At 39.0% G+C, this 21,034-nt stretch overlaps 1 protein-coding gene across 5 annotated transcripts in view; it reads right to left on the bottom strand.

Annotated features, from left to right (window-relative positions):
• Positions 1-457: 457 nt before the first annotated feature.
• The window catches only part of FER1L6 (fer-1 like family member 6), an 80,792-nt gene continuing 60,215 nt past the window's right edge, over positions 458-21,034 (bottom strand). Inside the window, exons 29-40 of one of the 5 annotated variants that reach the window (XM_085572523.1) lie at positions 20,633-20,821; positions 19,575-19,700; positions 18,402-18,529; positions 16,928-17,098; positions 15,607-15,767; positions 12,608-12,750; positions 11,932-12,020; positions 9,933-10,031; positions 8,208-8,449; positions 7,730-7,893; positions 6,440-6,540; positions 458-2,296 (exon numbers count right to left, since the gene is read on the bottom strand). In XM_085572523.1, the coding sequence (XP_085428649.1) occupies positions 2,110-2,296; positions 6,440-6,540; positions 7,730-7,893; positions 8,208-8,449; positions 9,933-10,031; positions 11,932-12,020; positions 12,608-12,750; positions 15,607-15,767; positions 16,928-17,098; positions 18,402-18,529; positions 19,575-19,700; positions 20,633-20,821 (1,800 nt within the window). In that variant the 3' untranslated portion in view covers positions 458-2,109. Of the gene's footprint in view, positions 2,297-6,439; positions 6,541-7,729; positions 7,894-8,207; positions 8,450-9,932; positions 10,032-11,931; positions 12,021-12,607; positions 12,751-15,606; positions 15,768-16,927; positions 17,099-18,401; positions 18,530-19,574; positions 19,701-20,632; positions 20,822-21,034 lie in introns of those variants that run through there. The other 4 variants (XM_085572521.1, XM_085572522.1, XM_077781566.2 and 1 more) reach the window with 4 other exon arrangements.

Below are 21,034 nucleotides of genomic sequence, written 5' to 3'. Positions count from 1 at the left end.
CAGGACCTCTGACCTGACACAATGGAAAAAATTCAGATTCATTGCTTTTTGGCTATCACAACATACTCCAGTCATTAATAATTATCTCTCATCTTTTGCACAAGAATAGTTTTATTTACTCTTACTGTAGCTTTTAAATTGCAGTTCCAAAATTCATGGTATGATTAAATATATTAGAAGAAACAACATTTTATTTTCTATTTCCCACAGGTTCAGTTGCAAAATAGCACAAAATTGAAAAACATGGTTTCAGAGGAATATGTCACACATGGTGTGCAAGCAGAGACTGCAGCAGACAATGGCCTGGTGCAGAGGGATATGAGATGAAGAGGGACTCAGGGGTGATCAACACCTTTTCACATTATTGTCTTGCTACATTCAACTGGGGCAGATTTAACCATGTAATTGTGTTTTAATTTCTTGGTCAAAATAATAACTTCTAAAGGAAGATAGAACAGAAAAACTCACCCACTGCAGTCATTTGCCACATGCCTAGTTGTCATATACTCACTCACATATCTGGATAATTCATTTATATTTATTATATGTTTAGAAGATGAAATTTAGAAACACAGTGGAGTCAGTCTGGTGGATGGAGTAGGGGTGGGTTGCTTTCAACTTGTCTTTAGCCATCTGCCTCTGTCATCAATGGAATGGGGAAGAGGCACTTATAGAGCAAGTTGTCCCATCCAAAATAAGTCTCTAAAATGCTTTTCAAAGGTGAGATGTCTTGTCTGTGGAATTTTCACTGATATCCATTTTCCAGACTAATGCAATTACCTGTGTTTTAGGCCAGAGAACAGAGGCTTATTGCACAGCCTTAGCAGGCCAAGTACAAGCAGTACCAAACAAGCTTCCCTTATAAGCGGCTTCTGAAAATTATCAAGGTGCCTGCTTTTCTATTCCTGCACCCTGAGCTTGGTAGAATTACCAGAATCCATAGGATCTCTTTTTGTTGCCTTTTGATAATTTGAAATGTGCAAAGGGTGCTCACACTTTATTTGAGGGATGCAAAGTGGAAAGCATTTTCACAAAGGTTGTCTTTACAACAGATCTAACTGTGAGTGACACTGGAGGAGATTTGGATGGCTATTTCAAATTCATAACCACTTATCTGAAGGCCAGGTGGAGTAAATGAGTTATCAAGCTTTGCCTTGTGCATGACACAGGTGGAAACATTTTATGTATTCTTACGTAGATGAGGATTTTCAAATTGAAAACAGTGTAAGGTTTTATTCCTTGTTTTCTTTAATATGCCATGGCTTGTTCTGTTCTGCACTCCATCTCTTTTCCATTGCTCTTTGCCTTTGCTTTTCAAGCAGCAGAATTTTCCCTGTTCCCTGTCCTCTACAAGGATCATTTGCTACCACAATGCCCATGGACGAGTCTTCATCTTCCTGATCCCTCTTCTCCAGAGATCACCAGCATATTCAATTTGCAGCTGGAAAAAGTTCTTTCAACTCTGCTACTACATCTCTGTCATCAGCACTTAGCTCATATATGAGTGTGTGAGATGGGCACAGCATTTTTACTGAGAGGTGCAGGATAAATTCTACATGACACCAAATGAGACAATTTAACATTAGAGTTCTTTTAATAATACCTTTTATCTAAAAATAATCATGCCATTATAAATTTGTTGAAAAACAGTTAAAAGAATTAATTACAAAACTATGCAAAGACTGTATTATACATTTATCTTTGTGTAAAGATTTTGACCTTCATATTTAATCATGCATCTGTAATAATAAACACTTGACTGAGAAATTAATTTCTGCATACCATTGAAGAATTTACTCTTGAATTCAGTTTTAGGTGCATAACACTTTCAATAATAATGTCGATAAAGCTGCAGTAGTAATGATGTACATAATTAATATACACCGTTAATGTACATTAATGTACATGAATGATAATGGACCTTAAGGATGGGTCTGAATGAGCATTCAAAGAAGACATTCCAATATTCTGAGAGCTCCAGTTTCTGATGTAAATAGTTGCTTTTCTTTTTACAAGGAATGAGATGTGTTTAAGGTTAATGAATTCATTTTTCTGACTTATTTTTAGCAGAAATTTTCTTATTTGATTGTCTAGAATGAGGGCCAAGATCTACCCTCTTCCTGTAACTATCCTTTCACTAATTGCACCTGGCAGTGTGTAGATAAAGAGAACCAGGAAGATAACGAGAATAAGCAGAATTATGCCAATGATGATGTACTTCTTGTAATTCCTCCAGATCAGGTGATACAAACACTTGAAAGGGTTTACAAACCAAGAGAAGGATGTGTCTGGTCGGCTAAAGAGAAAGAAAGAAAAATAAAATCTTTTGTTAAGGCTGATCCATCTCTTTCCAAAGTTATCCTACTGCAAAATATATATTTGAGATTAGAAAGGACCTTTATTTCCTTAGAACCCACTACAGGGATTAGAGGGAATGTCCACCCATGTGCACAAGCTGTTGGGTCACTTTTCTTCCACCCATTCCCAAACCAAGCTCCACACACAACTTGTAATGAAATTCCAGTTCACCCATCAAATACTTCAATTTCTGTCATGATATAAGGTTCAAAATTTTAAAAAAAGATAATGATAAACCCTAAAGAAGAAATACAGGCATCATACACTTGAGTATAAAAGCTTTCTAGTAATTTTGAGGAATTTAGCGTCACAAAAGGCACTACAAATTGAGCCACTACAAAAAAATCTGATTGTCATGGTGCCATAATAATCAGAGCCAGCTCAAGTTGGGCATGTGGCCCAAAATGATGTATTTTCAGAAGGAAATTTAGCACAGGCCTCATGCAAACAGGAAATGATGAAATGAAACCTAGATGGTTTGCCTATGTACATAAAGAAGAGCCACCTTGTTCCAGTGGAGAATATCTGCATCCCACAATCCAAGTTTTTTCCAAATATTGTCCCATGCTGTATTCTCCTCCATACCCAGAAGTTTATTCCCACTGTACAACAAAGCTGACTGCACACAGAGATTAAAACAATGTTCTGTTTAGGAAAAATGTTGTCCTGGTCTCTCCTCTGGCATGACACCTGGACTGGGAGGGCACTGTGCTGCTGCTCCAACAGCCCTACCCAAGGCAGCCTCTGCCAGCTTTTTCAGTGGGATGATCTGATGAATGCAGTGGTGTTGGGCAACATTGACACCTGCAAAACCTGGGCAGATTGTCTTTTTTATCCAAGGTCACTGTAATTGTGCAGATGGTGCAGCAATAAGGAGAATGAAATTAACTGAAGGTCACAACAAGCTGTGGCTATGTCTCACTCCAGAAAGGAGTTCCAGGAATTTAAGCAATGTCCCAATGATCTACTGAACTCAGCATTAAGCCAGTAGAAGTGAATGCCAATGTGACAGAAAATCTGTGAATGTAAAAGGCCAACTGAATATCTTTTTATGAAAGACTGGGCTTTTTATTGAGGGGGAAATGTTTCAGAAATAAATCATCAAATTAGCCCTCCAGGTTAAAAGGAATTATTAAAAAACTGGACGACGTAAAGATTAAAACTATTTGAGTATCAAGACTCTCAATCTGTATGTACTAACTGCTTGAGGACTTTTCATAACCTTTAAAGGCTGGGAAAAAAAAAAAAAAGCCATACTCTTACTTATTTAATTTGTTTCCTTTGCAATGTAGTCAATAGAACTCATCAGCTTAGCAGTGTATTTATTATAATAGACTGCATCTAGAAAGGCATCATGTCTTGATCAGCAGAATTGAAGAGATGAATAACCTCACAGTGCTTTGGCCAGAAGGAAATTACACTCATTTAACCTTATTCTTTGTTTGCATGTTCCTCTCTCTATTTCACAGACATTTAATCTTTGTCCACCTTTGCTCTGGCACATTAAAGAATCTGCTACTGTCTATAGGTCCTAGAAAATAATCTTTTGTTTTGAAATTATTTTGTTTCTTAATTAAAAATAATAACTTCACAAAACAATCTGAACATTTCTTTGTTTCTCTGGGTGTTCCTACATGATGATCAAAAAAATTAGAGTGAATCTGTGACTCTGAGTACTGGCATAGAGATCTGGAGGTCCTGAGAAAAGAGGTCCTTGAGATCCGCTCTTTCCTGAAGAGAAGTCATTTGAACGGTGGAATAAATTATTTTTTTATCTCCCAGCTGATTGTGACTACTCTGCATGTATGAACCACATATTTCATCACCTGGGGCACTGAGCTGGTAATCCTTAATATCTTTAATGAAACTGAGGCATGCTATGTCTTCAACTGTGAGTTTATTTTCTTTCCAGCGAGTGTCTAGCTAAAATAATTTTTACTATTCACATGCTGATATTTCTCTAGTAAACTTAAGGCTTATTCTGCCTAAATGTAAAGCCTGGGTGCTCAGTCTGGTCCTCTGTGGGCTGTCTGCATGGGGAGAGGAAGGATCTTCAGGAGGCCAAGTCATCTCTTTCCCCAGCTCATATCTCAGGATATGTGTGCTGAGGAAATGGGACAACTCCTCCACCTGTACCATGAGCACCTACAAAAGGAACCTGAATGTTTTGCTTCTGAGATGGGTAGTGTCAAATGACACTATCCCCACCCTTCATTTGATTTAACTGAGGCATACATCTCAGTTGAGAGTAGAATTATGTTGAGCCATATATTGGCTGTGTATTCACACCACAAAAGCCACTGATTACTCAGTCCAAGATCTGGAGGAAGACTGGTTTTGTGGCTTCTGGGTCAAAACACCTCCAGGCTGTGCATCAGAGAAGAAGCCACCAGGCTGCTGACAAGATTTTGGCCCAGCAGCACATTTGCAGATAAAATGCCCTTGAGCTGAAAACACAGGGAGCCCTAGGCAGCCATGGGTGCATGGGCTGGGTCGCAAACAATGAGAGGAAAATAAAGCAGTGCCCTGTGCAACCTGTTGACAATCTTCTGGACATGTAATTCTTCTATTCCACTTGACAGTACCTCTCTAGGCTGATTTCTTTCCACCACATGTATTTAGAGCTATCCCAGTCCTCTCTCCTCTGAAAGAGGTACTTTAGTTTCCATTACTGGGAATCTTTCAAACAGACACCTGTCAGGCAAAGCTCATCCTGCCTTTGGGTAAAGGTGTTGGGTGAAGCAAAGGATTAAAGTGTTTCCAAAGCTAGTTTAAACAATGCTTTGTTACCTCTGATCTGATAATTCCTTTATCCTGTCTCATGTTTATCCTGAGATGTATCTCAAACCAACAAAATTAAATAGAATGTGTAATCATTACCATTATGGCTAGCAATTGAATTTTAGAAGCTTTAGTAGCAGGAAATATAACATCAATTTCTCACACCCTTTTTTTTTTTTTTTATCCAGCTCATAAAAAAAGCTGCTCAAGTGTTTTAGTAGAACAAAGCACTTGAGCCAAAATAAAGTTCCTTTTTCCTGAACTCAAAAAACTCAGCTGATAATTTTAATGTGACAAATGCTGAAAGATATACTGCTCCTTCTAGATCATTTGCCTTTGTTAAAACACAATGTCCTCATTAAACAGCCTTATGATGAAAAATAAGCATCTTCTTCTTCAAGTATCATGTACAATAAAATTAGAGATGTAAGTCACATCCTCTGTGTGTCTAACGAAGGGCAATGACTCTGGTGAAAGGTCTGGAGCATGTGTCTTGTGAGAAGTAGCTGAGGAAACTACAGTTGTTCATTCTGGAGAAAAGGCTTCAGAGGAGACCTTATTGCTGTTTACAACCTCCTGAAAGGAGGCTGCAGCCAGGTGGGAATTGGTGTCTTCTCCCAAGTAACAAATTACAGGAGGAGAGGAAATAACCTCAAGTTGCTTCAAGGAGGGTAAGGAGGGTTTAGATTGTGTATTGGTGAAAGTTTACTGACCAAAAGGGCTGTCAAGCATTGGAACAGGCTTCCCAGGGAAGTGGTAGAGTCACTATTCTTGGAGGTGTTTAAAAGACCTGTAGATGTCATGCTTAGAAACATGAGTTAGCAATGGACTTGGAAGAGATGGATTAATGGTTAGACTCAATAATTTTAAATATCATTTCCAACCTAAATGATTTGATTACTACTATAATAAATATAAGCAAACTGATCTTTATAGGTTACCAAACTGAGATGTTGACTGTATGTGTAAGCTATGGTGATTTAAGATGTTATCACGTGCCAGGTCAGCTATGGAATGAGCTCATGTGTGAATTGCAGCTGAGGGCAAATGCTCAGCAATGCAATTTATTTGGGCTTCCAGAGGAAGACATTTCAGCAAACCTGAAGGTGCTGCCAGCAGCAGTGCCAGCCACCAGGCCATGCACAAGCTGCACAATTTCTTGCTGAAGGTTGCAGCAGTAAAGAGAAGAAAATCTAGGAGACCAGAGAGGTGTCCTGCAGGGAGGTCAGGTGGTTGCCCTTCCCCATCTTCTGCTGAATGCCCCTGCCCCAGCATGTTTAATGAGTATGCTCCTACTCACTTGGGTTTTTCCAAGGGTTCAGGCTCCTTTCGAGCTTTGCCTACTGGATTCTTCTCAGCTTCTTCTGCTGTGACCAAGTGAAACTCAGCTTCCACCTTGCCCTGGATCAGAGAGAGAATATGTAAGCATCCAGTCCTGGGTTACTATCACTAATTCATAGCAGGATTTGTCTTGTGGAGAAATGATGGAACCAATTGAGGGCAAAGGAAATTGATTAAGGAAAATAAGAGAGTCTTTGCAGTTGAAGAGAAACCACAAAGGCACAAATTGCTGATTTATGCTCAAGGAGAGGTCAGATATTTTCTTCCAGACCCACAAATACCTTTTCTGCTTCTTAAATTATCATGTAATTAATCTGAAAAGACACATTTTCTATCTACCACACATCCTGGCAGAGCTGAATGTCTGAGCTGGAAGCTGTGCTGCTGACATGGACCAGATGTACTCCATCAGCAGAGGGAAATTCAGCCAGTCACAAGTGCTGGAGCATTGAGCTGTGGGGTCTCAGCTCACAAAAGGAAGATGGGATTTAAAGAATCCAGTTACAATTCAGAGTGGATAAATCAAATCAGCTTTATAGACTCTGTGATGGATGAAAAACAGACAAATGACTTTACATATATTTGTGATTTTCCTACCCTATACCTTTGTGGATGGTATGAATCTGAAGTGTTGATCTATGCCCACTGGCTGTGATTCAGCACAGAACAGGGCTGAAAGAAGGATGCCAATAAAGTTATAAATGTGGAAGCAAGGAGTGATTAAAGTGGACTGGGAGAAAGGGAATCAATTGTACTAGAGTTGAGAATAGGGAAGTAAATCTGGGATTTGGAAGTGGAGTTCATTCACTAAATTAATGGAAAGCACACAGCTTCAAGCTGAATAAGGCAATAAACTTGAAGATGGCACTTTTCATTAAAAATTCTTTTTGCTGGAATAGACAGAAATGTGAAGGAATGGTGAGCTTTAGGAACACCCTTGGAGAATCAATGAAAGTCTAGAGACAGGGGAAGAAACCCCAAAAAAGGATTAAAGCAGGTGAATATATAAAGGGCTATACTACTGGAAATGAGTAACTGATAGCTCTTGGTCTATGTCCCCCCTAGGGAACTGAATGTAGCTGAAAAGCCACTTTAGTACTCAGTTATCTGGGTTCTTCTGAAGCAAATATCTGGAGAACCACTAAAGCATTTGGAGGAATCTTATGGGTTGCCAGTGGTGGTTGTTTAAAATCCAAAATTAGCATATTAGTCCCAGAGAAAAGCTGTTCATTTGTAGTGAGCTGCTTACCGTGAGCTCCCCAGCCTTGATGAAAGGCCACCAGCCTCTGATGCGCTTCTGCTGAAATATGGAGATCTTGTTTTCTTCACTTGCTGCTACAACTGTGCCTAAGTCACAGCTCTTGGCTGTCTTTGCTGCTCGAGGGAACCCATTCAGGTCCAACTCAAGAGTGCCTGGAGAAAAATAATTTGACAACACTCAAGGACCAGACAGACACAAAGACATTCAAATAGCAGCTTCCAGATGAGATCCATGGAGGAATTTAGCAGCTGAGGAGCTCTCTGTACTGCCAGTCATTCATTTGTATTGCCCTGACATTCTCATCTGACCTAATTATTGGCTTTCTAAGAAATGTGTAAGTTTGCAATGTGATGCTTCAGAAAAAAAGTAAAAGCTGGGGCTCAGACACCACTTTGTGCATACCTCTGCAAAACATGAGTCTGGTGAGACCTCAGACGGAGTTCAGGCAGATCTATTGCATACTTACCCAAGAAATCATCTGAAGAGAGTCTCTCAAAATCCCACACCTGAAGCACCAGCTCAGCAGGTATTTTGCGTTCTGTCTTTTCTAAGGAAAATATGTTTTCTCTTTTAGTAACCACCATTTGTTTCTCTGCTGGGAGGTAGTGGAATGGGAACACAAAGCGCCAGTTGAAGTTGCCCTCTCCTGTCAAGGAATTGTAATGTACATCTGTCTCCTGTTTGTCCTCTTCCAGGCCCTTTATCCACCTACAGCAAGCACACAGTGGAAATCATTGCTGTCACCAGGGAATCTTGAAATGTAATTGTTAGAATGTAATTTGGTTTCAGGCCTGACCATTTACAAATTCCTGCCTAACCAGTAAGAGACAGTGTTTGGCACGGTGACAGGCAACAGCAGCCCTGGCTTGGGGGATCGTGGGACACCAGCCACTGTAATGACCAGTGGTGATCAAATGCTGAGAATGAGAACATGGTTTTTATTTCAATCAGACCCCAAAGTACCACTTGGCCAGTACCAGTTTGCTATTGGCCAGGACACCTCCCTTCTTTGAGACAGGCACTGGTGACAGCATCAGTCTTTTATCCAGCACTAATCACCCTGTATCAATGTTTTGCCACACTAATAAATTCTGTATCACTCTCTCAAGACTGTGATCAGTGCTCAGTATTAGAGCCTAATTTTTTTGCAATTCCTGTTTGCAGTTATAAACATGGTATTTATATGGCTGGAGAAGTCTCTCTTCGTTTTTTGTGATTTCCTCTTGGTTTCTGTTACAGTGTTCACAATATCAGATATACTGTGGTACAAAGGATGCTTTCTTAAACATAATTTTCTCATCTGAAGAGAGGTAATGACCCATGTTTTAGTTCTGAAGATGATTTATCACATCTTGAATAAAGATTAGCATTTTTGTGCTGTATCCAAAGAGCAGCTTTTCCCCTGCAACCCCAATATTTCAAAAAAGAATTGTGAAAAATGGTACCGACCTGAAACATGACACTGCCTCAAGTACAAATCCATGCCTGGTGACAGATACAGTGCCACATGTACTGTTTCAACATAATGAGATTTGTGTCTTTATCACTAAGGCACAGAAGCAAAAGTTTCCCACTCCTGCCTTCTCTGTCAGAGCACTCTGGCATTGATGGTGATGTTCTCATCACACAGCTCAGCACAAAGGCTGGCTCCCTATTTAATTTCTCAAATTCATGTTCTCAAAGCTACTCTGCTGTTGCTCTGAACACTCAATTCATATTGGCCTATTAAACTTACTCTCTAGGAGTGGAAAAATGGGAAGAAATCTAAGACCAGTCTGACACCTGAGATTTTCAGTACTTTGTACTACCATTTATGCCCATAATTCCTTCCCAGCCCTAGTAGTCTTTTCTCTGATTATGTCAAATCTCTCTGCATCCATGTAAGCTCTTACAGTTCAAGTTCTGTAAGTGTTTGATCCCCTGTGCTAAACTGTGAGCTTGGTGCTTTTTGTGAGCTATCTCTGCCTGAGTAGGAATTAAAGATTAGTGTCATTTTTGTGACTTGATTTTCAGAGGAAGTAAAACAGGACCATTAAGGAGAAGTATCCAATATGGGTGAGTAATTTTGGCAGGTATTTAGTGCAAAGTGCAAAGGTCACTGAATAGCTCATCAAATATTCTCACAACATAATTTTTTCCTCTGATTTTTGAATGAAATATTGCATGTTATTTTGAAGTGTGAAGAGCTTACCCTTTTACATAGATATCACTTGATTTTTGCCCTGTAAAGATATTTTCATCTTCTAGAATGACATCCTCTGTATTCCAGATGATTACCCTCAGTTCGTATCTGAAAAAGAAAAAAGGATTGTGTGTAAAGCCCTGGTCAGGCCCTAATGCAAACCAACCTCTATCAAATCATGTTTTTTATAAAGTGAGAAATACTGTGTTTGTGCATCAGTCTCAGGCCTCTTTTGTTTACAAGAGTCTGGTGATAGAGTGGGGATGTTGGTTCCCCTCATCTCGTGGACTATAAGGGACAACAGCAGGGTCACTGCCAGCTTCAATGGGATGGAAAATTCCTTGTTTTTTATATGCCTGTTCATTTTCAACTTTTTTCACAAAAATCCTGCAGTGGAACAAGGCAAAGTTGATCTGAAAAAACTTAATCAGAGCTGTCTCCAAAAGAGTGATCAGCTTGCTAATAAAGAATAGAGTTCCCTGAGAGATGCTTTTTAGAAGAAATACCTAAAAACATTGCATTTTGTGTAATCTAGGGCATTAAAAGGGAAGAGGACTGCTTGGAAATATTTGCATTTAAGCAGGCACAATCATCGTTAGAAACAACCATAAAAGGAATTAAAGTTTCTCCTTCCTTTTCACACCCTATATGCAAACATTTATGGTGGCCATCCAAAGCTCTCAAAACTTGAGCTGAAATACCAATATTGCAGGTGACATAAAAATTTAATACTGAAAAATTTAGGTATTCTTTAAGTCATTGTATGAACTGCAAAATACATAAAAAAGACAAATTAACTATGTTTGATAACACCAACATACAGTTTCCCTGTCTTGGAAATAGCCTCAATCTCAGGGTGTGGCACAATTTGCTTCAGAAGTTACCAGGTGCTCTACATCATGGATCTCTTAAGGAGCTCTATGAAAATCAAGCCTCTGCAATAGCCAAAAAAACTTGAATCTGCAATGCCTCACCTGAGTCTTGTTCAACCAAAGATCATCAATAAGAGATGCTTTCACAAGATGTTTGAAGTTTTATAGAGGCAGGAGCCTGTTTTGCTGCATCAAATATGTATTCGTCATCAAGATGTGCAACTTGTGTCTACATGTACTGGTTGTTTTTCCTTGTGATGAATGTTCAACATTATTTTCGCCTGCTACAGTAGACTGCAAAAATGGCAGCAACAATTTGGTTTTATGGGCTTGATTAGTTTTAAATATTTTTTGATTGGAAAATGTTGTTAAGGGGTTTTACAGAAAGTGCTGGTCTGAAAGAAGTGATTGCTACATGGATTCTTTGTTGGTCTAATCAAAAAACATAGGAATAGTACCTGATGATGTTTCACTCATGAAATTCTCAGGAAAGGCCTTGCTAAAACACAGGATGGGCTGAGAATTCTGATTCTCATTTTTGCATTTTCTTTACAATATTCAATTTGTTTGAACAACTATTTACATTACATGTAAAGAAGCATAAGGAAATGGAAGAAGGCTATTCCAAACAGATCTCTTTTATCCATTACTGCTTTATGTGTTTCTCGATCTTATCCTTGAACAAATTGCTGGAAATCCAGCACATGTAATGCTATTGTAGCAGATTAAAAAGCTCAACCAGGGTTGAGGAAGTTATCTCAGCAAAAAAGCTAGTGAAACCAGAATTGATTCTTGCAGCTCAACAAGTAGATAGTAACATCAGAATTACTTGCCTCTAGCTACCTGCAATCTCTTTATTATAAAGAATAAATGGATAAAAGATAAAAAAGGATATCTTTGTAAGAGGTGTGTGATAGCTCTTGCTGAAAAATCACCAACAGTTCTTAGAATTGTTTAATGGAGGAAACCAAACTAGATGCTCCTCTTTAAGTCATGTGAACCTAAGAAAACTTTCCTCAGGACTGGGGAGGTTTGTTTTAGTATTTAATTTTCTGTTTATTTCCAGACATTTAAGAAAGACTCAGTCTTTGGAGAGTTATTGCCACTGTGGTGGGAGGAAAGCACAGAGTTATTACCCTTTGGGTTTTCTTGGTGAAATGTCCACAGGGGGTCCTGGCAGAGGCATGTCATTAGGAAACATGTCAACCCACATCTGTACACGACCCTTGAAAACAAAGAGACAAACATCCCTGTAACCCTATTTTACAGAGGCTTTAAAAGGCTTTCAGTGTAGTTCTGACATCCAAAATCACCACTTCATCTGCAAGCACCAACCAGCTCAATATCCTGTAACTATGGTTTAATCTAGGAACTTTCTATACAATATCTTTTTCATGCACATGTTCTTTCAATCTTTCAGGTATTTGGTGAAGTTGAAGTAGAGCTCAAACACTGTCAGCTTCAAGGTAAAACACATGCAAAAAAACACATTCAAAATACATGCAAAAATAGTATGTGATGAACAGAAAAAGGAGAACCAAGATTTGATACAAGCAGAGGTTTTGTTAACTTAATAAAGTAAAGCATCTAAAAGAAAAAAATTTGCAGTTACACCTTGTGTGATTACTGTGTATTTGGGTAAGTGGCTGTGTACACCCATGGGTGACAATTTCCAGATTAATACTGTACAAAGTGTTATGTTTGGTGCAGCACCGGAGTGCTGATTCTGTAGGTTTGCAGTTACAAATAGAAAGCACAATAACTGGAGGGAGTGAAAACTGCTCCATCACCACCACCTTTGAGCTGTTCTACCTGCTCCATGCCTGGCTTGTCCTTATGATAGAGAGGCCGAGTCTCAATGTGCTCTGGGACCAGTTTGTAGCCAGCTCCAGGGATTTCTTCCCAAGCACGTAAAACCTTTAAGGAGAGATGTTCATATGATTCAACTGGCTCTTCTGTAGGAAAGAGTGAAACAAAAAGAACAATGAGAGCTGAATTATAATGTTGAAACCCCTTGGTAATATGTTTCGTTAGTTATTAGAGGTACTCATTAAAATTTTGCTTGAGCTAAGAGGACGGTTTTATGTATTCCAGCTAAATAAAGAAAGGCCTTGAAATGCTTCTAATTTGCATAACTAAGGGGACCCACTGGGTTAATTAGAAGATTAGCACTCAGGCAGCAGTTTTTCTGTAAAATACAGCAAATCATTCCACTGCTAAAGCATCAGTTTTTAACAGGAAGATGGAAGAAACATGTCAGTTATTCTTTTGGCAGAAAATTACAAAGTTTTAAAGCCTGTGAAAGACAAGGAGACTTTGATTTGACAAAGTTGACAGTAAATAGGCACTAGGAGTTAACTATGCCTCCTTTTACTTTTTGATGGCAACAGCAAAGACTGCCTTAGAGAATTTAATCACACATCAGAGGAAGAGAGTTGAAGTCCATGGGCAAGAACATTTCACCTCCTGACCCTCTCACCTTGGTCGCTGGAAGGGATACCCAGAGAATTCCAGAGAATGGCACCTCAAGGAGGGACTAGTGCTAATATTGAACATAGTGTGGGTGCTAGAAAGCAGAGAAAGCCCTTTGAGCTCTTGAGCTTCTCTTTCCTCCCTTTTTGTGTGGGCTCCACACAAAAGGAGCCCAGAATTTTGACAAGTGATATCTTCTAGATTAGAAGTCCCTAAGTGAGAAGAAGGTTAAGATTTATTTGTGTCAACAAATTGCTATCACTCTTCCTACGCATGTTGCTGTGTCTGAATTACTGATCGTTGGCAAAAGACTCTTTTGGAATTTAAACAGTAGATATTAAACCCTTCCTAATGGCTCAGAGAGTGAGGAAGGATGATCTTGTGGTTATGAATCTTGGTTCCCTCTTGTGCACCAACATCTAATTTTAGCCAGCTAAAAACAAGGCGTCTAGCTGCTATTCAGTCAGGCAGCTTCCGTAACAATGACACAGATTATCCTACAATATCCTGTATCCTCTCAAAGAAACCTTTCTAAATATATATTTTTTTAACCTCTGGGGATGCATATTTCTTCCCATTGGCTACAGGCAATTCTAGACTATCTGGGAGTAATGGACAGGCAGTTGGACTAGATGATTGTTGTAGGTCTGTTCCAAACAGACTATTCTTATCCTATCCTATCCTATCCTATCCTATCCTATCCTATCCTAATCAACTTCTTTCTTCCTAGAGCAAAGTTAAATTTTTCCTTCCCTTGCAAATTAAAGCTGGATGGATAATTATAATTTTCTCCATCTCTACAGTGGAAATAGGATTGCTTTCCCTTTTCAGTATGTCTCTAGAGCTCAATTCTATGGCCTTTGTTAGTTTACAGACCAAATGATGGCCACCACAGAAATCCATCAGGAAATAAGGACCCAGATGTACTTGTCAGAACAGCAATCTGAATAGAAATTATGTAAAGACTGCATGAGATAAACTATTTCTGTACAATATTGAAAAACTTGTGTACATAAGTCTTTTGGTCTTTGCCATCTGGTCCTGTATTTCCTTGCTTCTAATTTCCATCATCTATCTGACATTGGTTTGTCTGAATCTTATTTTAGTGAACCAGAATTTTGATTGAGACATCCTGTTGCTGGTAGTCACACTCAGTCATCTGCTAGTGAGGAAAACAAACAGCAATACTGGAGTAAAAAATCTCTTTTAGGCCAAGAAACCAAAAATGGATCAACTCTTCTCCCTTCAACAGTACTTCCTTGGCAGCCTTCCACTCAAAGTGTGAGCTGTATTTTGCAGTTGCTATGAAGAATTGTGTCAAAGACAAACCAACACTGATAAGGAACTGGAGCTTTTCTTACACTGCCACAGTGTCCACTACTGTCTCCTAGACCAGCTTCTTTCACCCTCTTGAAAGGCTCCATCTTCACATCTGTTTTCCTTATTCTAAGTACAAAATTGAATCATAGAATGGTTTGGGTTCGAAGGATGCTCAAAGACAATCTTGTTCATCTCCCCTGCCACGGGCAGGGGCACCTTTCACTGATGACTCTGTCCCACTCCACCCCAGTGTGCTATGGACACTGGAGGTCCCAATTGCTTTGACCTCTTTTTAACCTGGGAGCTCTGACAATAAATTACATCCTGTCACCAAGATTCACGGACCCCACAGATATCTGGATTTATAGAGTGCTGTGTCAGATTTATAGAGTGCTATGTCAGAAGGGGAATCAGGAAAAAAACAGAGAGGAAAGACAAGTAGGTAAGGTAAGGTAGGACTGGCTGGTAAGTGGCCTGGAATGTAACTATGGTCAGAAATTTGTCTGACCTTGAGTAACTCCCTCCAAAACAGTATTTCCCTTCCCTCTATTTCTCACTTCCTGGGTCTGTCTGTTCCAGTGTTTTAATTTAGACAGAGAATACATTCTTTGAAAGACTCTTCCTGGCTTCCCATGCTTTGATATTCTGTGGGGAAGGATTTCAGAGCATGCACAGACCAACACTAAGCCAGAAGACATGTTCCAAGAGGGTCCCCCACACTCCAACCAATCTTGGACATCCCATCCTTTGGATCAGGTAGAAGCTAGTCCAGGGTATTCCCCAATAGCCACCATGAGGATGTCAAATCATCAGCAGCAACTGTTTCACTCTACAGATTCTTTGCAATTGAGCTACAGCAAAAGCTAATACAGACACAGCCTTCATTGCCAGAGTTACATGAGTGTTTAAGAGTAATCCAGCTTGAGAGTTCACAGCCCAGCAGAGCTCCAGCCACATCTTGGCAGGCTCCTGGTACTGCTACAATGCAAAGGGAGGATGCTGAACTACTCCTTTGTTACCGTTCTCATCTTCTGTGAAGACTGTCTGTCCCTTGAAGATTTTTGTTCCTACTTGTATCTCTCCTGGCCTCATGAAGGGTCCACTTATTCTGTAGTCCTTGCACAGCTTAGTGAGGATCTCGCTTGGCTTGGTTGCATCTCGCCATGCATTGTACCCTTCTCTGCAAGGAGGGGACAGAGTGAAGCGAATGGGTGAGGTTTTCCTTCAGAATAGTGCACTGACAGATCAGGAATTTCAATGCAGAAATTTGCTTTGTGGTCAGTGGCCTGATACCAGCTTGGTCAAACTTTTCCTTTCTCCAGCACTGCTTCTTATTTGAAACACTGCCTCTTTCTGCTCAGGATCTTGGAGATCAACCACTCCTTTCTCTTAAAACACAGGAGAAGCTGAGGCAGCCTTGCCTACAGTTTAAATAAAGTAATAGCATGGCATACTTCCCATGGGGAAAAGGAACAGGCCTTGTTCCCTGTTGTACCTGAAAGATTTGAGATTACATGTGCTGCCTCCATTTAAGGAGAATTATTCTGCAGCTCCCAGATGCAAAGGATGAGCTCAGGTTATTTGGGACACATAATTAGCACATGAAGAAAAATATCACACTGGAGATTGAGCTGGCAAGGGAAGCTTTGGGGTTTGGTCTGTGTTCCTGGATTGCTTTTTGACATTGTCCATTCTTGCTTTTTAGAAAAAAAATGAGAAACAATCATAGAAGAACCCCAAACACATATCTCCCAGGTTAGTGCCCCACCCCAGGGCAGCTGAGTTATTTTAGGTTGACTTTCTCTGCATGAATTAATTTGTATACACAAGGTCCTTGAGCGTGCAGCTTTCTGGCAGGGACCAGGAGCTCAGCCTCACTGCCCCACAGCTCACCCTGTCACAGAGGTCATGTCAGCAGTTTCTGTTCCTGCTCCCACCAGTGCCACCCCAGCCCCTTGCTGCTATCACTCCAGCTGCAGCTGAATAACACAGAGCAAAGTAGAGCCCTGGCATAATTTCTCTGAGATATTTTTCCCATTTGCCCTTTATGCCTGTCCAAGGCAGTTACTCAAGCAGGTATGTTGTAAACATCAGCTGTTTACTATCTAAAATACTTATTGAACCAACAGTGCTGTTAATTTTAAAATATCCATTTCCCACTGAGGCTGGCAGCTACCCAAAGCCACCACTAAGCTCTTTGGTAAATTTTAATTAAAATACCCTCTGTGAAACTTTCGTGCTGGAGAAAGCGCAAACACCTGGAGCACAACCGGAACACATCTGTAATTTCTACGTCAAGTCACTCACTGTGAGTTCTGTGCTGCCTGAAGAAGTACTTACATTTCATATTGACTCTGTAACCCACAGGTAGCTCGATGTCTGCTGTAGAAACGATTTTCCAAATCAATTTTAGTCTCTCCAATAAGATCATCTGTTCCAATGAAGTCGTGGTCATAGATCAAGACTGTGAGCAACGAATCCTTGGGGAATGTAGCTTGGATTTCAAATGATCTACAGAAAAAATTGAGACCTACATGAAGTCAAATCAATTTTGGAGTCTCAAAGTCTAGGCTGATTAATGCCATGCAAACAGTCTCTTCTAAAATGTAGTGGGCTTTTTTGGTAGTGCTTTTTGCTTCAATTAAATACATGAACGTGCTGAAAACACACAGTGCAAAACCATATCTTTCTCCAGCTTCCCTACCACCCTGTGTACAGTCCTAAGATTGTACCTACAATTCTGACTCCAGTAATGCGCATACATTAGCATTATTGTAGCATAGGTGTAGGTAATGGTTCTCACACATTTTTCAGAATCCCCAAAAGGGACATCTAAGTATTTTCTGTCTTCTTGCAAAAACTGCAGGTTAAATATAGAATATAGAAATTTGGGGACACCCAACAAAATGATCAGGCAAAAGTTTTAAATAAATCTCAAAAAAAAAAAAAAAAAAAAAAAAACCAAAGATAAGAACTCCCTTTTCACTTGGTGCATTTTTCAGGAATCAATATTTTTGAGATGTGATGAGAAGTTGAAAATATAAATGTGATTGTAAAAGGGATTTGACAAATTAGTGAAAGACAGGTCATCCTGATTATAACACAGATTTCTCCAAAGCACAGAAAAAACTGAGCTTTGTCTCCTAAGGAATAGTTTTCTGCCTTTCCTCACATTCTAAGGGTATTTCAGTCCAAAATAGTATTGTTTTTCTGTCTTAATGTTCTTCCACCCCAATTGAAAATATTTTCAACTTTCTTAAAATAGAGAAATTTACTGGAGACAAAAAAAAATCACAGCTATTAGCATAAAAATACAAATAACTATAAAGCTTTGATAATAAGAAACTGGATATTTACTGACAGTTTGCCCCTAGGTCCCCTATTTGGAAGGCTGTCTGAGTTCAAAAAACTCATATGTCCTAGAATTATGAGATTTATTTAGCACTCTATTCAATCTGAAACAGCAACAAAGATTGTGAAATCACACTTTATTGTTCTGATACTTATTTTGCTTTAAACTCAACGATTGTATTAATTTGCACAGAAAATTATCATTTGTTGTCTCACTTCTTCTGACACATCATTTTGCAAAACCTCTCATGGATTGCATTATTTGGTATGTTTTGATGGGTAAGAAAATGAAATATTTTATTATCATACAGTGTTACACCAATTCCCAACATTTTAACCATCAGAATTACAAAACATCCAAACAAGCAGAAATCAGCACATAGCAAACAATTAGTAATGGCAACAGTGGTAGGAAGAGATAAAGCAGAAATTATACTGAATACAAAAATAAGTCATAACTGACCTTCCAAATATAGGGTTTAGTTGCTTGGGGATGTAGTTTTCCCTGTCTTTAATTTCTGTGTTGCCCAGCCTCAGCACAATGTAGGGATCTGACTTCCCATCTGGATCAGCTGGGCTGAGGTTAAATGCCTGTTAAGAAGAAAAATTGTGTCCTCAAGAAGTTTGCTTAAATACATCAGGGTCCCTACACAGAACTATGGATTTCCTGCCCAGTCCTGGGGATTCTGGAAGTTCAGGGACTTTGCCTGCCTCATGTCATGTAAAATTTGGCTGTGGCTTTGTAGACTACTATGAAAAGATGATCTGGAGAGTTTGCAAAGCTGGAAATGTCTCATCATTAATACAGAAAAAGCTGAGCAGGAGAGGCAATGCTAGAAGAAGCTGGGTGCACAAGTGCAGGTAGGATTCAGGAAAGATTTACCCACAAATATTGTTCCAGATCCTTGAACAGTGCAAACCAATTCTTTATAGAATCACAGAATTCTTAAGGTTGGAAAAGACCTCAAGGTCCTCATGCATTCAGGAAGTAAAACTATCTCTTTGTATTTTGTTGCCACAGTCTCTCTGCATGCCATCTTTCTGTCTCAGATACCTGAAACTCTCTTGTTTCTCTGAAATACCAGTTTCTTCTACCAATTTTACCTCTCAACATCATTCTCTCACCTCGTGCTCTGTATTTCTACTTTAATCAACCCCAAATTTATTTACATGTAGAACTTCTACAGTATGCTATTCACAGCCCCTCGAAAATACACTACCATTTCACCCTTACTGAGATTTTGTTGAAATGTGTGTCATTTTTAACAACTCTACTCATTAAAACTGGCTGCATTTGGATAATTGTGGCTGGAGCAGGTTATCTACAAGTTAGATACTATAGATCTATAGTATCTGTAATTTAGTTATGTATCCAGACCTTTTAGTTTGAACAAATTACATGATTCTCCAATCTTGTAGAAATCTCCAGATTTATTGTTAGGAATATACATAATATTTTCTACTCTGAACAAACATTTCTACAGTATGAAATGTTGCCTGAAATATGACCAGAAAAAAGCCCAAACCCCATGGATGAAGATTTTCAGAATCTACACTGCAAAGACACTTAAAGTAAACTGAGTTGAAAATAAAAATCCAAGTTAGTTCAAGGTTAAAAGAGCATCTGTCTACTTACTGCCACAATATAAACCCTGATAAGCACTTTGACAGAGTGGTTTGGGGGTATCCCTTGCAGGATGCGGGGCTGCCCTCCATCCAGAAAGCTGCCATCCTCAGGACTTGGGTATATGCAGAAGGAGCCCTGGAAATACATTGACTTTTATCTCCTGTGAAAACAGATCAAGTGCAATAAAAAAACAACCCTTTGAATGAAAAAAACATCACTCATGCAACTTATTTTGTGGTAGCCTTCACAGGGAACCCAAACTGCATTGCACTAAACATCACCTTTTAAAATGTCTTTTCTATACAATATAGTACAATCATATCTAGATATTTACAAGGAGTACCTCTGTGCCTATTGACTGTTTTAAACTAATACCTGTAGGTGTTCTAAACCTAGTTCTCTTATCATTAATATTTTAAAACTAATAGTTTGACCTTAACTGTATATTAATAATTCCATTGAGGAAGTTTCATAACAGTGTGACAGGAATCTAACTGTATTTTTGCAGCTCATATAAATTAATATAGACTCATGTTATTGAGTAGCTCATACTGCCTGAAACCAACTAACAAGTCATTTGGACAGAAATCTGCATTGCAAGCTAATTGAGATATCAATTACTTTAATCAGTTCCTCTAAACTACAAACAAATCCTAATAACATTGCTCAGGCTTTGAACTTTTCAGATTGCCTCATGGAGCCCTAGATGAGGCTGTAGCTGTGAGGGCCTACACTTAAATTACACAAAATTACATGTAAGGTTCTGAAACTGATAGTGTAGAAACCAAGATACTTTTGTGAAATCTGGACTATGTAATATCTCTTCTTCCCCTTCTGTAATTTCTAACTCCTTGTGATTCCTTATTTCAAACAGAAGTGAACACCTGATACTGGATGATGCTTTTTTCTATCAGATAATGGGAAAGGAAAAACTTGACTCTTGATATAATAAAGCTAATTCTATTTACAACAGACTATTTATTTTGTTCATCCCTGGCATACCTGAAATATGTATTAAAGCCTAAAGTCTCTAAATGATTACCCATTTAATCAACATTAAAGATTACCTTAAATTTTCCTATTATTCTGTCTTCAGCATCAGTATGAACTTCATCATTAGATTTTCCTCTGAAGAGCTGGAAAGTTTTCACCCAGTCCTCAAAGTTACTGAATTCACTCTCCAAGTCTCCTTCATAAATCTTTGAAAATAGAAGCACGCTAATATTTCGTGGTGCAGTGAATATATTTATAGCAACCTTTTTATTAGAGAATGAATAGAAATTCATTTTCACCCAAAATGAAGACTTTAATAAAAACCAAGGTTTTGCAAAAGTCCTTGAGGAAAAAAGTTAATTCCCCATTTAAAACAGGACCAGTTTTGTCCTCAACCAAAGTATTTTCCCAACTATTGAAATAACACATTAATGTAGCAGGTGGAAGTGAATCTGGAGGGGCCAAAATGAACATTT

Source organism: Lonchura striata, chromosome 2 (genome assembly GCF_050655825.1).
Source record: "Lonchura striata isolate lonStrDom1 chromosome 2, ASM5065582v1, whole genome shotgun sequence".
Lineage (NCBI taxonomy): Eukaryota > Metazoa > Chordata > Aves > Passeriformes > Estrildidae > Lonchura > Lonchura striata.
This window is presented reverse-complemented; position numbering and strand designations above follow the sequence as displayed.